General features: G+C 38.5%; 1 protein-coding gene across 1 annotated transcript; it reads left to right on the top strand.

The window, feature by feature from the left end:
* Positions 1–7464: 7464 nt before the first annotated feature.
* LOC113531017 (globoside alpha-1,3-N-acetylgalactosaminyltransferase 1) lies at positions 7465–16851 on the top strand. The gene is made up of 7 exons (XM_053230199.1): positions 7465–7613; positions 11478–11513; positions 11892–11918; positions 13495–13539; positions 14515–14547; positions 14675–14809; positions 15719–16851. The coding sequence occupies exons 1-7, from the start codon at positions 7555–7557 to the stop codon at positions 16407–16409; spliced, it is 1026 nt and encodes a 341-aa protein (XP_053086174.1). The 5' UTR covers positions 7465–7554; the 3' UTR covers positions 16410–16851.
* Positions 16852–17932: the final 1081 nt, after the last annotated feature.

Genomic DNA, 17932 nt, shown 5'->3' with positions numbered 1-17932 from the left:
ACATCTACAGTACCAGATGCATACGACGGGCCAGAAATATAATAAAAGACACTTCGCACCCCGGTAATCAACTTTTCACTCTGCTTTCCTCTGGAAGACGCTATCGGTCCCTTAAGACACGCACTTCCAGATTCTTGAACAGTTTTTATCCACATGCCGTCAAAGAACTGAACTTAATTAACATAAGATTCAGGGTTGATTGTGCAATAACAAAGGACTTCTACCTCAATATTATTAATTTATTAACGTTTAATTTCTGCTTTAATCTCTGTACATTTCTGCTTACTGCTTTACCCTGACATTTGGTCACATTTGTTGACATTGTTTGCGTACATGCCTAGTTTTGCACTATTTGCTGTATACATTCCTTACTTATTGCACTGTTTTGATACGTGTGTGCACATGTTCACTTTTTTGTACTGGGAGCCAAAACAAATTTTCTGTACAATGACAATAAAGGCATTCTAATTCTAATTCTAAAAAGTAATTTAGATGGTTGAGGTTCCCAGGATCCAGTGCAGATGTAAAAATTCAGTGATAATTGTGTACAGGCTGTTTTTTTTCTTTATTTGTTAGAGAATTAATGAAACATATATTTTGCGTTTACAGATTACAGATTTACAAAAATGTGAAATAAACATTCCAGATGATTTACTTGGCCTGCTGCGTTTTCTGCGTAACAGATTGGTGCATCAGTAAGTCAAACAGCCCTTATTTTTCTTTTTCTGTTTTTTTGAACTGCAACTAATTTGTTTTCTTGTCATTCCACAGACAAGCCAATTTCTACAAAAACAACACGGGTTGGACAACATCGGGGACATCATTTATGTTTTCATCTTTGACCTCCCCAGATTTCCCTTAGGCCAGTGTTGCAGCTTTTAACTATACATACTTTTTCTCTTTCTTTTTTTTTTTGCCCACCACCACCAGTATTTGTGGCAAAAATCTTCTCTGGGTGTGATTGCTAGGTCATCTTCCCATTTTTTACTTGGTGTGGTAATTGTAGACTTGGATTTGGATATTATTTTATATATTTTGGATAGGACTTTAATTGGTGGTGAGATATTCAGAAGTCCAGATATATATTATTCTAGATACTAATGGGGCGAGGTCTAATATGTTGTCTTTTAGGTTGATTTTAGAGCATATAATGGAGTTTAAGTGTTTATTTTCTAGTCCATGCTTCTCGGCTAGATATGGAAATGATGTAAAGGTGTTGTTTTGACATATGTGTTTAAGTTAACTATGCATTCATACAGCTTAGCAGTTGAGTATGTCCAAAATAATTAGTGCAGTGTGTGCTTGGCACAATATGAACATAATTATTATCCACGCTAATGTAATTACATATTATATTATGTAATAATTATTACAGTATAATATGAAGTAAGAATGTTATACAGTAGGCTACAATAGGCTGCAATATATGTTAAAGTAATCATAATCATATCTCTTGTCATGTATTTATCCAAATACACTGAATTTTTTAAAAATCCCTGACTTAAGTTTATTGGAAATGAAAAAAGAATCCTTCATGTAGACACACTGTATTGAAAAATGAAGTTTGTTTTGATTAAATAGCTAGTTTATGGTCACATCAGGTCACAATTCTTTAACATTTTTAAAATTTTGATCATTTCAGAATGCATCTGCAGACAAATATATGCATGAAAATGCTAAATTATTTTTCATGTGTATTAGTTATTTCTGCAATATGTGCAATGGCTCATGCTTACACTTGCTGGCAGCACACTATATGAAAAGCCTGTGTGACTCTGTACCTGCCCACCACTGTCTCCTCAAGTCAGGTGCATCTGGAACACAGTTTAATGAGTTTATTTAGTTATATATTTATCAGTAGGTCATTCAAACAGGCATAACTAGACTGGCAAATAGGGAACTGATAAACAAACTAGAGGTCTGATCAGGAAGACAAAAACAGATAACAGTCAAAAGCCTTAGTAACGTCACAGACTACACTAAACCAATCCCTTCAGACTGGCCATGTACCGTCTGCCTTGAAAACGGCCATAATCAGACCATTACTTAAGAAACCCTCAATTGATCCTCAAATCTTTGCTAACTATAGGCCCATATCCAACCTGCCATTTCTCTCTAAGGTTCTGGAGAAAGTAGTTGCCAGCCACCATCAAGACCACCTCAAACACAATAACATTTTTGAAAAGTTTCAGTCTGGTTTCCGTTCCGCTCACAGCACGGAAACAGCCTTAGTGAGAGTCACAAATGACCTGCTGATAACAGCTGATGCTGGTTCACCATCACTTCTTGTCCTTTTGGATCTTTCTGCAGCATTCAACACCGTTGATCACGGTATACTTCTCAACAGGCTACACCACTCCGTTGGACTTAATAACACTGTCTTGCGTTGGTTCGAGTCATACCTTGCAGACAGATCTGAATTTGTGGCCATGGGAAGCTCAAAGTCCCGTTCACATGCTGTTAGATGCGGAGTTCCACAGGGTTCAGTTCTTGGACCTCTTTTGTTCATTCTTTACATGCTCCCCCTTGGCAAAGTCATCAGTCACTTGGGAATTTCTTTCCATTGTTACGCTGATGATACACAACTATATATGAAAAATGATACTCACTCATCATCATCATCATCATCATCATCAACTTTAACTACACTCACTGCCTGTCTGGAGGAGATAAGGGCATGGATGAATCACAACTTTCTCCAGCTGAACAGCTCAAAAACAGAAGCCATCCTCATTGGTTCCCCTCATCAGATCAGAACATCTACCATAACTTGCATTACATTCTCTGGCCAGGACATCCCCCTATCACCATTAGTTACAAATCTTGGTGTTAGGTTTGACCCTCATTTAACCTTTGAGGCTCACATTAAACATCTTTGCAAAACATCGTTTCATCACCTCAGGAATATAGCCAGACTCCGTCCTACACTCTCCCTACATGATGCTGAGAAACTCGTCCACGCCTTTGTCTCCTCCAGACTGGACTACTGCAACTCTCTTCTCATCGGGATCCCTAGCAAGAGCATCCAGAAACTCCAGCACATACAGAATAGTGCCGCTAGGATCCTGATGAGAGTGCGTAAATACCAATTCTTCAATCATTACACTGGCTTCCCATTTCCGCTCGGATTGAATACAAGGTCTCCCTCCTCACACATCAGTGCATCTATGGCAATGCCCCCACTTACCTTAAAGAACTCCTCACCCCACAGATTTCAGCACGTCCCCTCCGCTCTACAAACACTCATCGTCTCCTCCCCCCTAGGACTAATACCCGCACCATTGGGGATCGAGCCTTTTGCGCCGCTGCTCTTCGCCTGTGGAATGCCCTCCCTGAACATCTGAGGGCTCCACAAATGACTGATGGTTTTAAAAGGGGTCTAAAAACGTACCTTTTTAAAAAGTGTTTTAATATTTAGAGTTTAAATTTCTGTGCTAATCTCAGTTGGCAGCTGGTTTAAATTGCTGTATGTTATTATGACTCTTTTCTGTAGCACTTTGAGATTTTCTTTAAAATGTAAAGTGCTTTATAAATAAAATGTATTATTATTATTATTATTATTATTACACTGACTGCATGACGGTCCAGGTTATTTCAGAGAGCTCACTAGCTGTGTAGTGTAGAATCAATACACTCAGGTTGGCAACTTATTACAGCAGATTATTATACAGGTATCTGATGGAAAACAAGTCACATGTGGACACTCAGTGTGTGAGAGCAGTTTGCAGGCACACACTGACTTGATGCTTATCAAATGGGGCAGTTAAATATTAACAGATGCAAAAGAATTACAACTAGGAATAAGAACATATATAGCTGGGGGAAAACACTATATAGACCGAAGGGGAAATATTAGCTGCTGCTCTGAATTTAGCTAGCTCGTATGCTGCATGTCCATTCATCCAACACAAGGAAATCATTTAACTTTAAATTTAAAAATGAAAAAATGCTTAGTTCTTAGTGATTATTTCTTAGATTAGTGCTTATTTCTTACTTAAAAATAAAATACTGGTATACAATAATTAATATGCTTTAGAGATTAAACCTTTAATGCCTATAGAGTGTACACTGGGTAATGTAGGTGGTTGTGGCATGACCTTTACTCACTCCAGTCCAGACTTGTTTTCAAGACTTACTCAGCTGACATAATACTTTAAACATGCAGTGTGTCAGGTTTATATACACGAAAAAAATATTTCAAAGGCATCTTGAACATCTTCAGAAATCTTGTGAAAACATTCAGTGGGTACCTATGAAGTACAACGTCTTCACTTTATGACAACTGAGAACGGCATATTACTATTACAAAACAAAGGAGTTTGATGGATTAGTACTCCTGCATCAATGTCAATGAGAGGCGTAAACATGTACTTCATCAAAGACATTTCCTAACAGAGTGGAACAATTCAATCCATTTACACGATGAATCCAAACAAGTATTCACCTCAGATCTGTTTGATCTGTATTGTAAACAAAGCCTTGTATGTCTTATAAATCACCCAATAAGTTCATGAGAGCACAACGAGTCCTGAAAAAGTAAACAGCATGCACAAATGTCCAACCCAGGTATTTATTATGAAAATGCATGTATCATTACCGGCACCTAAATACTTGTAATGAAAGTATATGCAGAAAACATCCAATGACTTCGTCATACAGCACAACTGGGAAAAATAAATGTTCTAAACAAAGCATGCATGCATTTCCAAGTTAGACACATGTAATATTTGTACAAGCAAAGAAAAAGGAAACAACATAGTGCAATGACTAAAGTTTCTTTCATATCACATTATACAGCCTAACGGTGACCTTACATTCAACCACTGTGCTCATCAACTGAGGCCAGTTCCAGTCAAAACACCATCCCCTTTTGATGAAGCGTATACCAGTCAATCACAATCCAGGCTACACAAATACAGCAATGCCAGGTCTGTAAACAGCAAGCCTTAAACACACATTACATTCACTTTTGATGTACCTAATTATTTGGGATAAATTCATGATTACTTCCTCAAATGTAGTGATGAGTCTTTTTAGGGTCCTTTTGACGTGGTAAACACGCTGCTCCAGGGAATCTGAAAATATTCAAATGTCATTGATATAGCATGTCCCTGAGGACCTCATTTACAAAAGCCTGGCACACAGAGGGACCATTGACCAACCTGTAGGGCATTATAAGGTATTTACAGTGATCAGAGGCATCTTCTTCTTGTTCCCTTCATAGACTTGGATTAGTGCACATTAGTAGGCATTGCAGAGGTTGAACTTGATGAAGATGGTGGCTGCTCTTAGTTGCTCAAGGGCAGAGGGCACTGGAAATGATGGGTATCAGTAGTTGATGGTGATTTGATTCAGGACACAATAGTCAAAGTAGACCAGCTTCCTTCTTGTGCACAAAAAAAGAGACCCTGTATATGTCGGTGATGTAGAGGGCCTGATGTAGCTTTATGGATTGCAGTGTCAGAGATGTATTCCTCCATGGCTTTATTCTCAGAAAGGGATAATGGGTAGATACATGATCTAGGCGGGGTAGTGTCTAAGAGCAGGTCTATGGAACAGCTGTTTGGGCTTTGGATTTGCTTAAAACCTAGCAATAGGGTGTAGTAACTGACTGACCTTCAGACTTTCAGTTGAAGTGGACGCTTAGTGTTGCTACTCAGCAAGACAGACATTTATCATGACAGTCAGGGGACTGGGCTGTGATCTGTTGTTCTGACCTGGATATTCTTGGGTTATAATTCTGAAAGCAGAGTAATGCTAACACAGTGGGGTTTGTTGTCAGATTATGTGAAGAGAAGAAAGATCTCTTGTGCTGGTGTTAAAAGGGAGCAGTGTGCTGGGTGATAAATCCTTCCAAGTTGTCTTCCAAAGTTCATTAGATAGAAGATAGGAATACCTAAGAGAAAAAAAGAAGCTCAAACAGGCACCCAGTGAGAGAGGTAATCAAGACAAAATAGCTAGAACTATTGTTGTTCGCCAGTTTGAGAGAAACTTCCCTTGTGGTGTACATTTATATCCTGCAATATTAGCTATTATTGTATTGACTGTATTGTATTGATGTAAAACACTGTACCCACACACACACACACACACACACACACAAAGGGACTGTGCCCTTTTTACACTCAGCTGCAGAGGTATTATATTTCCTTATTGTTTGCACATCATACAATCTCACTGGGGCTGAGATCCCCGAGGGTTAAACACTAGAACACACATAAAATGGGTGTCCATATTTTAGACATGAGGTGGGAAAGGTTGGGGCATCACCATATTATGTAGGATAATATAACCATAAGGTTGTATTTAGAGAAAATCTGATTTGTTTCATGATATGGCTTTATAATCACTGTATTGCCTTCTTAGTTGCTCTCTATATCATTTCAGCAATTCAACAATAAATATAAATGAGCTATATAAGGAATAAAACATAATTATTATTATTAGTGATAGTGTATTTCTTCAGGCATTTACTATTTAACAGATTTATTCCAGAGCAGATTGTTAAAAAATAAAGAAATAAATTATACACTTTTCAAGCCACATCAGTGTGACTAACTCAGTAAATAAATATAATAAATCGTTCAGTGTTTATAACACACGCCAAAATGATGGATTTGCATGCAGGTTGCAGAATCAGTTCAATGTTATTGGTAACACACAAATGTTTTCCACACCAGTTCAATGAAAATGCACCGAAATGTTTTATTCTGTATTATACCACAGCAATTTGCCAATGATTATAATTTTTATTTATTAAAGAACAAAATGTCAAACGGCAAACATTTTATCCATTTATAGTTAGATTTAATGTTGTGGAATGTCCATGAAACAAGTTACCTCCTGCTGCCACTTATGTTATAGCAGCTATAAACAATCGTTTCCTCACCAGCCTCTGTTTTTTCTATCTTGTGAAGTTAATAAGACAAAAAAAATGCAGCTTGTCATCATGTTACTGTGCAACACGTAAACTCTTCTGTCCTGAAGATGTTGGAGAACTTAAAGTTACAGCTTTACCACTGTATTTTACAAAGCACTGACACTGGAGACTCGTTTCGTAAACACTAAATAAGCATCTCCTTACAGAAACCTTCACCATATCAACGATTACACATGTTTTTCTAATCCATTAATGTGGAGCATCTTCGTAAAGTCCCTGTGAATAAACTGTTACCACAGAATTAATACAAACCTGTGATTTGCAGCTGCACTATCGTCAGAGCTGCTGTTATAGAAGATTAATCAATACCTTCTGAGCAATCACAATCCAGAATTTAAAAAGCGCTATGGTAAAATATGTAATAAGATAGGTGTCGTTAAGTAAGTTAGGGCATGAGTAGTTTCAGGTCAGAGCAGTGTGTCAGTTCTTTAAGGGTAAAATCTGCCAACCTGCTTCATCCAAATGGCCACTCCCTTGTCACACACACCCACACACACACACACACACACACACACACACACACACACACACACACACACACACACACACACACACAGAGACAGAACCAAAGTCTCTATCTGTTTTTAGCAATTGGAGGACGGGAGAACATCACAATGCGGGTTGGACAGAATTTCTGTCTGTTTTCCCTTATTATCACCGGTTCACTCCTCGGGTATGTCATTATTGCTATTATTATTATTATTATTATTATTTTGACTTTTATTATTCCACTGAGTGCTGGGATTTCAACTTTAGTCAGTTACTGTTTAATAGATTTGATAGATTCCAGAGAAGGTCACAAAAAATAAACACTATTTTTGCAGCAGCTACAACAGTGTGTCCTGCTTCGTAAATAAATAAAATAAAGAGACATGTTTATAATGCAACCTCTTTTTCATACCTCTAAGCAGGTGAGGTTTTGAGGATTGTTATTAAAGGGACATGAACACACATTGAAATCAATACAGTCACTATAAAATTGGAAAGGTGACGTGTACTATGAATGTTTGGTGTAATTGCTTTGTTCAAGTGTGGAGCTCATGAGCATGCTCTCTAACGTGATGGTTAGATGTATCACATAAGGCTGCACATAGGGAAAAAATCTCACAAGTAATCTCTATATTATCTGTATAGTTTGTCCTGGACAGCATTGAGACCAGAAGATAATCAAAAATGAGAAGTCTCCTGTCTTTCAGCTTGTTTTAACGAAAAAAAACCCCACCCTATCTGACACCAACAACCATTCCACAGTCAAAGTCCAGTAATAAAAAATCCCAGGAATCTCACACATTATTTAGTATCAGTAGAAAACCAAACATAGAGTCACACTGTTCTCAGATCTGCATAAATAAAAGTGCAGTTTACTTCTCATATTGTATATTTGAAGAGAAGTACTCTAGTGTGTTTTTGATATGCTAGTTTCAGTACATGGAGAAATGTACCTAGTATATTTGTATGTGCTAGAATTTAGTATTCTATAGCCTAACTATTATTTTAGTTGTAGATGAAATAATATAGGTATTAAAAAGTATTAGAGTATGCTAAATACTCAGGTCTGCTTAGTTACTGCCCATGTTAAATTTAATCCTGTAACATCTCTGAATTTCCTGTGGAGCTCTTCAGTCAACACCTGAAGAAAAAACGTCACTCAAAAAAACAGTGAACGATAGCCAGAATAATACTGTTTGCACATTGTGTAGGTGGGGCACTTGTGCTACCTAAATGAACCAAACCAGATAACAGACAAGAGAAACTTTTCTTCTGGGTGCTTTCCTGATACTTGTTTCCTCTAAAGCTAGTAAGCTGCTTTAACGAGGCCATGCTGTACACATTTCATTGTTGACCAATCAGGTTGCAAATTGGGTGGCAAGTGAGAAAAACAAACATGAAAAATGAGTCTTGTTAGTGAGGCTTCTGTAAATAAAAGCGATGTGACAAAAAAAAGAAGAAGAGAGAAGAAGTGGTCAAGTGGAGCAGTGCGGGGAAAGGGCACGAAAAAGAAAAGCGCTCCAAGAGGTTGCTGCAAAGTGCAGAAAAGTAACTGATATTTTTAAAGCAACTTGAAGCACTGGTCATTCTGATCTGCAAACACATAGCTAACATTATCTACTTAGGCTGTATTAATGACAATACCATCAGAGCTAGACTGGGACAAAAATTTAGTAACCCTTGCACACCTTATCATTCTTGCAAACTCTTACCATCCAATCATGAGACAGCAGCTCAATAAAATAAAAACATGTGGGCACGAGTCAAGAGCTTCAGTTAATGTTCATGTCAGACATCAGAATGGAGAAAAATGTGATCTCAGTGACTTTGACCGTGGAATGGTTGTTGGTGTCAGATAGGGTGGTTTGAGTATTTCAGAAACTGCTGATCTCCTGGGATGTTCACACACAACAGTCTCTAGAGATTAAACAGAATGGTGTGAAAAAAAAAACATCCTGTGAGCGATGTAGGAGGAACTGGCTTGCTGATCAGAGAGGTCAGAGGAGGTCAAGTGGCCAGTTTCTAAAATACTCAAACCACCCACAACCATGTCACAGTCGAAGTCACTGAGATCGCCTTTTTGTCCCATTCCGATGTTTGATGTGAGGATTAACTGAAGCTCTTGACTTTGAGACATTGAGCTGCTGCCTCGTGATTGGCAGAGTAGACATTTGCAATAAAGAGCAGATTTACAGCATTTAAAGAACATGTCAAAAGGTTTTTCAACGTGTCTCATGGTGTTTAATCAGAATCGGAATCAGAATCATTTTATTAGCCAGGTACACTTCCATTTACTAGGACTTTAGCAGAATTGGTGTGTACATAGATGGACAACAGACACATATAACAGTTCAGGTATCACAAGACAGTGCAAATACAAACAAAGCAAACACTGCAACAATTCCAACAACTGTTCAAGTAAAACAAACTATACGAATTACACATTAAACACCAGGCAGTTCCAAAGTAGGAACAGAAGGTGCAAATACTGTCACAGGTTAATGTAGAAATAGTCATGGTTGAGTTGCTTGGCAGACAGGTCTTTAGAAGTGTAGCTGTTGGAGTATACAGAGGGCAGTGGTAGCTCAGTGGTTAAGATGTTGGATTAATGATCCAAAGGTCATGCGTTCAATCCCCAGCACCACCAAGCTACCACTGCTGGGCCCTGGAGCAAGGCCCTTAACCCTCAACTGCTCAGTTGTATAAAATGAGATAAATATAAGTTGCTCTGGATAAGGGCGTCTGCCAAATGCCGTAAAGGAGAGAAGAGTAGGTAGGGATAAGCTTCTTTGGAATGACAAAGGTTTTTGTTTCAACTTTCAACCAGGAGTCTGTTGAGATCTGTTTGTGTATAATATTATCACTCCCTCTTCTGTGCATGTGACGTCCCTTATGAAAGACATCTTTCTAAAGCAACATGCCCATACCTTCCCAGAGAATTTAACAGATCTCTATATTTGGATTTTAGTGTATCAGGGTGCTCAGATTTAATGGAATTGTGTTATTTGCAACAATATTTTTATTTTCTTCTGATTTGTTAGTGGTTGTAAATATCAGCCTCTAGTGTCCCATATTTTTCAGGGAAATACACAAGGCACCATTTGTGCAGCTGATAACAACTGATTTGATTCATACTCACATTAATTTGTAAAGAATTAAAAAAAAGCTAAGCATTCTCTTATTTGAATGAATAAATGTCTGTTTTTTGAGGCCTGTTATGAATAACATCTGTGCTACCCAGAAAGCAGAGCCAATTTTTCTCTCTTAGACTCCCAGCCACGGATGAATGTGGCATCGTTCAGGATTCCTACTCGTGATCTCTGGACAGTAGGAAAAACGCTTTTCTGTTAGCAGTTAGAGCTATCCTCAGTGAGCTCCATACTACGGTTGTTTAGCCAATAGTAAGTTAATACTCAGAAACATTTTAGGGAAAAATAAAAAGTTACAATAACCTGGTTGCATAAGTTTGTACACCCTTTTATAATTGAAGATGTGGCTGTGTTCAGAATGAACCAGTAAGATTTTCTTGGTTTCTTGGTCTTCTTGGTTTCATCAGACTACTGAAGCCTTGGTCCACAAAGAGCTTACAAAGCCTGAACAGGATCTCACTGTAGAAAGATATTGATCAGGAGAGGGGTAAAAAAAAGAATTTCCAAAACATTAGATGCACCATGGAACACCGTGAAGGCCATCATCAACAAGTGGAGAAAATGGAGCACCACAATGACTTCACCAAGAACAGGATGTCCCTCCAAAATTTATAAAAAGACAAGACAAAAACTTACCAGGGAGGCTGCCTAGAGACCTATGGCAACATTAAAGGAGCTGAAGGAATGTCTGAGAAGAACTGATTACTCTCTGCATGTGACAACAATCTCTCATATTCTTCACATTCTCACAAAAACATCCTTTCTCACAAAAAAAAAAAAATCCAAGCTCAACCAAATCACCCCAAACCATGTGGCAAAATGTGGCTGCTTTTCTTCAGCCAGAACTGGGGCTTTTATCAAAGTGTTGGGAATCATGAATAATTTGTTTTCTTCATCAGGTTCATTTACTTCAGCTACACATCCACTTGGTTCAGGTAAGAAATGCACATTCACACCCACCCATGCACGTGTGTGTGTGTGTGTGTGTGTGTTTGTGTGTGTGTTACATTGTTCTAGGAAATCAGCTGTTTCCAAGTCAGTATTTCTTAATTATACTCTAAAAATGTTTTCCTGCTTCTGCTTGGGAAACGTGCCAGTAAATTTGGCATACATTACTTTATTCTACTTTAAACTCATATCCTCTCCCTGTGCTGGTAGGTGGTTTGGCTTTGCTAAATTGCCCCTAGGTGCGAATGAGTATATGAATGTATATGCATTATGCCCTGTATCCAGGATAAGACAATTACTGAAGGTGTATGAATGAATGTCTAATAACTGTGTGATGAACCAGTAGTGATGTTCTGTGTTTTCAGTGATGTGTTGGAGTGCAGAGTGAATTTGTGAGTACAAAACACATATAACACATATACCTTTACAGTTATACGTCTAGACAGTGCAGCCACTTGAGAGTATTATTTTTCTTGTAGTGTTTGAGGTGGCTGGATGTAACAGCAGCTCCTTGTGGTTGTCATGTTTTTGTGACCATTTAACCGGTTTGTTACAGCTTTTTCACACAAGAATTGGTAACAAGTTTTGATCTACTCAAAACAGCTCAAATTCACATGAACAATAAAATATTCTGTCTGCAGGCTACTTTGTGACAACAGGGTGTTGTTACAGTGATTTAACCTACTTGGTTTGTTTAAATGCACACTTTGCTACAGGTCGTTAATGCGCTAAATAAACAGAATGCCTCCAGTCTCTGAGATGTTTTTTCCCCACAAGCATCATGTTTTGTCCAGGATATATATGAAATGATTAAACGTAACAGTCAGTTTCTTCTCCATCTCCTCCATCTTAGTCAGCTAAGCGGCAAACATTTTTGGCTCCTGAGATGTTGAGCCTGTGTCCTTCTCAAAAAAAATAAAAATCAATCTCATAATTCTAAGATTCCTGAAAGTTTGAAAAACATGGAGGACTCTGATTTATAAAAGTCAATTCATATCTAAACTGTGTGGCACCTGTTTTTCTCTTGAAGACAAGAAAAAGAGTGTGCCAACAACTGGCCCCACTAATTTGCAGTTGTTTGCATAGTAGGTACACACAAGTCAGGGTCAAAGAATACCATTAAGCTAAAATCATGACAAGGAGCTAGGGTTAGGAGCAGGTATGAAAACAGTTGTTGTTGTTTTTTTTTAGATTTATTGCTCACTTAAATGCTTGTAGAAGAGATGGGTCTTGAAAAGTGTTGATGCACATCTTCCTTGTAAAGATGAGATGATATTGGACTGAATGAGCACCTAAGCTGCTCCATGAAATTTTACGTTGCATTGTTGTCACATAACGTGAGTGAAGATGGATGGAATTGCAATATAAAGCGTTTATTGAGACGCAGGAAAATCCAAAAATGAAGAGCAAACGTAGTGAAAAACAGGCTCAGGGTCAGGCGATCAGCAAACAGACATAACTATTCAGAACAAACACGAGAATCAAGAAACTGACAAGAAGTCAAAAATCGTAGCGAATACACAGAACAAAACGGCTAGGTAAAGTCAGGCTGGAGGTGTGAACGACATGCAGAAAATCAAATAAAGCATGTGCGTAACATGACTCTGAATATGCATAACTTTCCTACAGCAATAATGATGTAATTTTTGGAATTAAGTTGTTAAGTCCTGTATTAAGTCCTGAATACAGCGCAAAGGTTTTAGGTGAAAGAAAATCTCAAGTAAAGTACAGACACTTAAGTACATTGACATAAGTAAATGTAGTAAAAAGCTTTTTAAAAGTGCCATAGAATTACATGTAAAATGTTTGCTGGTGAAAAATGCCCAGTGTGAACATTTCAGCTTTGAATTCCCCCCATGCAACTTCACACCCATTCCTCTGTCTGTCTGTCTGTGTCTATTGTGACTGATATATGTATATGTATAAATATATACACATGCAATAAGTCTGTGTCTGATCGTCTTTCAGGGAAACAAAACAGCATGTTAATATGGACTTAATCTTTCCTGCAGGGTGAGCGTGCACACACACACACACACACCTCTCTCTGTTGAGTGCTTCTCCTCTTCTGGTTGCTGTGATGTTGTCGTTGATGATGTTTGGTTCCTCTGGAATTGCCTGATCTATCTCCACCTCTACTCTTCCTCCTCCTTTGACTCAGAGCTATGGGCCCTTATCATTAAGCTTGATGCTGTAGACAATCTCACTTGCATACGATAGAGACTTTCACTTCCTAAGAACTGTCCTATGCTTATCATTCCAACCATTCTGTGCTATAAAAACAAAACTGAATTGAATTGATTGTGAACAGTGCATTAATTTAGTTAAGTAAGGAATAAAACCATCCTGAACTAGATTATTTTACAATAAATTATGTGTTTTATTCCTCTTATACCACAGCAGTTTGCTAACGATTAAAGTTTTCTTTTATTAAACAATGTCACGTAATCATTTTTATCTGTTTATAGTTACATTTAATGTTGTGTAACATCTGCGAAACAAGTTAGTTCCTGTTGTCACTTATGTTGTAGCAGCTATAAACAGTCGTTCCCTCACCAGCCTCTCTTTTTTTCTCTCTGTTGAAGTTAATAAAACAAAAAGTGCCACTTGTCATGGTATGGAGAAACCACAACGTATAAACTTCTCCGTCCAAAGTATAAACTTCTCCGTCAGAAAACTTAAAGTTATAGTTTTACCTCTGACTGTTTCAAAGCGCTGACACTGGAGACTCCTTCCATAAATGTTAAATAAACATCTCCGTACAGAAAACTTCACCATATCAACGATTACACATATTTTTGAATCAGTTTACTTGGCTTGCCCGCCATACACATCCCTGCAAATGAGCTGTTACTATAGAAATATACCATATTAGAATGAGCACATTAATATAAACATCAACAAATCTGATTTGACAATTCAACAGTGCTGTGGTGTAAATAATAATAATAACAATAACAATAATAATAATGTTTATTTTACTACTAGGATTGCATACACTCAGCCCAGTGTGAGCAGTAGGTGAGTAAATGTGTGCACATAACAGAACGTAGATACCAGGTTTTTTTCCTTTAATTTGTCACCAGTCTGTACCTAAAATATACTGTAAAGTAAATGAAAGCTAAAGTGTGTGTGTGTATTTTGTCAGTCGGCCAGATGTTGCCACGACGACGCAATGGTTAGCTCCAATTGTGTGGGAGGGTACATTTGATTTGACGGTGATTGACGGCATCTACAAACAACAGAACATCACTGTGGCTATCACCGTCTTCGCTCTGGGGAAGTACGTCATGACACTTGTCATGTACAAAGTATTGTGGGTAACTTAGTGTCAATCTCTAGCAAGACCCATTTTGGAGAAATGTAAAGTTGCGTATGTTAATAATATGTTTACAATATGTTAATGTTAAAGCTTGGCATTATTGTCTACAAACACCAGAACATCACCATGGCAACCACCTTCTTAGCTCTGGGGAAGTAGGTCTTGACAACTGAGATGCACAAAGCATTGTAGATAATGGTGTGTGACAATATGTTAATAATAATTTAAAACATGGTTGACATCATGGATCTAACAGTGACACTAATGATCTGTCACCTAGGGGCTCCCAAGTGGCACAACAAAGCCACAGCTATCCATGGCCTGGTCCCAAGGGAGCAAAATTGGCCATGCTCTCTGGGTGGGAGGGGCATCATGTCTCTACCCTGTCAATCATAGCAACAGTATTCAGTCATGGCTGTGTGTATGCAGAAGATGGCAGATAGCACCTTCCTTCCTCCGATTGTGTTACGCTGCCCTGTGACGCACCATGAGCCACAGTTCTAAAAGATGTGGTTGCTGGCTTCATGTGTCTCGGAGAAAGCATGTGTTATCCTTTACCTTCCCTAGTTGGTAACTGTCATATGATGAAGGCTCTGGGTTGGATTGAATCCTGATAAAAATTTAACCAAATTAATTTTCATCTCATTTTCACTTGCTTTCAGATGGACAAAAATCTGATAGCTGTATTAGCATTAATACACACTGGGGCAAAATGGGCCAAGAAACAAAGTCCATGAAATTTAGTGTTTTTAAGCATTAACATTCTGTTAGTATTTGAAATATTGACCACAAATTTTGGCCAAACCTACCAGCACCAGCACCCATCAGACCATGAATGTAAGCATTAACGAGCGGAATATTTTCCTGCAGGTATGTGCGTTTCCTGAAGGACTTCCTAGACTCGGCGGAGCAGCACTTCATGGTGGGCTACCGAGTGCATTATTACCTGTTTACAGATCGCCCGGACGAAGTTCCCGTGGTAACACTGGGGGAGGGGCGTCAGTTGACCGTGATAAAAACAGCAAGCTCAAACCGCTGGCAGGAAAACTCGCTACGCAGGATGGAGTTGATTGAGAAGCTCATTGAAGAGAAGCTCAGGAACAAGGCAGACTACATATTCAGCCTCGACGTCGACTCCAAATTCTATGCTCACTGGGGGGCGGAGTCTCTGGGCGATCTTGTTGGTGCGCTGCATGCCTGGTTTTTTGGAACATCTCGGGAACAGTTCACGTACGAGAGGCGTCCTGAATCTCAGGCCTTCATACCTATAGAAGAAGGAGACTACTACTACGGAGGGGCCGTGATCGGAGGACGCCTCGACAAAGTGTTCAAGCTGGCGAAGACGTGCCGCATGCAGCTGGAAGTGGACCGAGCAAATCAAATCGAAGCGGTATGGCAGGAAGAGTCTCACCTGAACAAGTACTTCCTGTACAACAAACCCACCAAGGTGCTCTCACCCGAATACCTGTGGGATGACAAAAAAGAGAAACCCAGCTTCATGAAAGTGGTGCGTTTCTCACAGGTGGTCAAAAACTATGCTGAGATTCGACCCAACCCTTAATGCACACTGTACCTCAGTTCATGTTATGTGTTTTTCACATACCTTTACCTCCATTTTAAATGCAATGGGTTTCTCAGAAAACATAAATGAGCTAAGATCTCTATCACCACCATCTCTCAGGTTTCAACCATAGACCACACCAGGCTCCTCTACCAACTCAAGATCTTTGTCACCAAGCAGTCTCCCACCTCCCGGCCATGTCACAGAATTTACAGTTAGACACAAATTAGCATTATAGAAATGTTAACATTCCTAAAACAGAACATTAGTTGAAGAAAACATCTATGAACACTCATGGAACCAAAATTTCCTAAAACAATAACAATCAGGGAATGTTTGCTTTTGTGTGTTTTCCTGGGTTTTTGGGTCATGATTTTATTTTTGTAAGTGAAACTTTATTACACAAAACAGGTTACTCAATAAAGAAAATTATTAAAGGAAATCTAACTTCTTGTCTTTGAATTTCAGTACAGGAACCACAGTGGATATGAATAAGATTGTTCTCGTGGAAACAATGTACATTACTATTTACTGATCTGAAACACTCAGCAAATTTTGTTGACGTCCACTGACGCAGACTGTTTCACAAAAAGAAATGGTGTCATTAACATCCATATAGATTATCCAAAGAACAATATTGCCAAAGACCTTATTGTTTTTATGTGACATGTTTAGGCTGTTGGAGCATGCGATCAGAATCCCTTACAATCGAAAACCTCAGGAAGACTCTCAACATTATATCTTCAATAAGTGATTTATCCTGGTCAGTGTCATGTGAATCCAAAGTCTATCCCAGGAAAACTGGACACGAGGAAGAGAATACACCCTGGATGGGACAAAAGTCCATCGCAGGGCACCATGCATTCACATATTTACAAGTAGGGGCGTTTTAGTGTAGATAATCCACCTACTAGCATGTATTTGACAAACCAGAGAACCTGTACAAAGCTCACACAGACACTTGAGAAAACGTATAACTCCACAGAGACAATAATGCAAGCTCGGTATTAAGCCCTGGAGCTGTGAGATAGCAACACTAACCGGTGCACCACCCTGCAACTCCACATAACAGCTACTGTTGTTAATGATTATTATAATTCCAAGCCAGAAAATGAATACTAATCCTACCTCTGTTAGTTACCTAACATGATTAAACTACTGTTGCCAACTCAATTGCATTCTTTCCTCCCTCCCTCTCTCTCTCTCTCTCTCTCTCTCTCTCTCTTGTTTTCAGCAATGTCATCAATGTTGACCTAACTGTAGTACAGTTAGATTTCCACTAACTGAGTTTATGATTAAAGCTGTTTTGGCAGGACAGATTGTAGGTCTGAATCATTTCACTGACCAATATTTTATAACTTTCATTTACTGAGTTTGATATTCATTATTCTGCTCATTTTTAAACTATGTATTAATAAAAATGTAAACATTTTGTAAGCTAAATATACACTATGAATCGTACAGGGTGACAAATTAAAAACTAGTTAAGTAGTTTGCTCTGTTATGCTGTGTGGGGGGGGGTT

Source organism: Pangasianodon hypophthalmus, chromosome 27, assembly GCF_027358585.1.
Source record: "Pangasianodon hypophthalmus isolate fPanHyp1 chromosome 27, fPanHyp1.pri, whole genome shotgun sequence".
Classification (NCBI taxonomy): domain Eukaryota; kingdom Metazoa; phylum Chordata; class Actinopteri; order Siluriformes; family Pangasiidae; genus Pangasianodon; species Pangasianodon hypophthalmus.
This window is presented reverse-complemented; position numbering and strand designations above follow the sequence as displayed.

Bases quoted from the DNA above. Each gene is read 5' to 3' on its own strand.
- LOC113531017 (XM_053230199.1), top strand. From the start codon at position 7,555: ATGCGGGTTGGACAGAATTTCTGTCTGTTTTCCCTTATTATCACCGGT. The intron at 11,514-11,891 runs GTAAGAAATGCA...CTGTGTTTTCAG, and splicing joins TACACATCCACTTGGTTCAG to TGATGTGTTGGAGTGCAGAG. The intron at 13,540-14,514 runs GTGAGCGTGCAC...TTTTACTACTAG, and splicing joins GACTTAATCTTTCCTGCAGG to GATTGCATACACTCAGCCCA.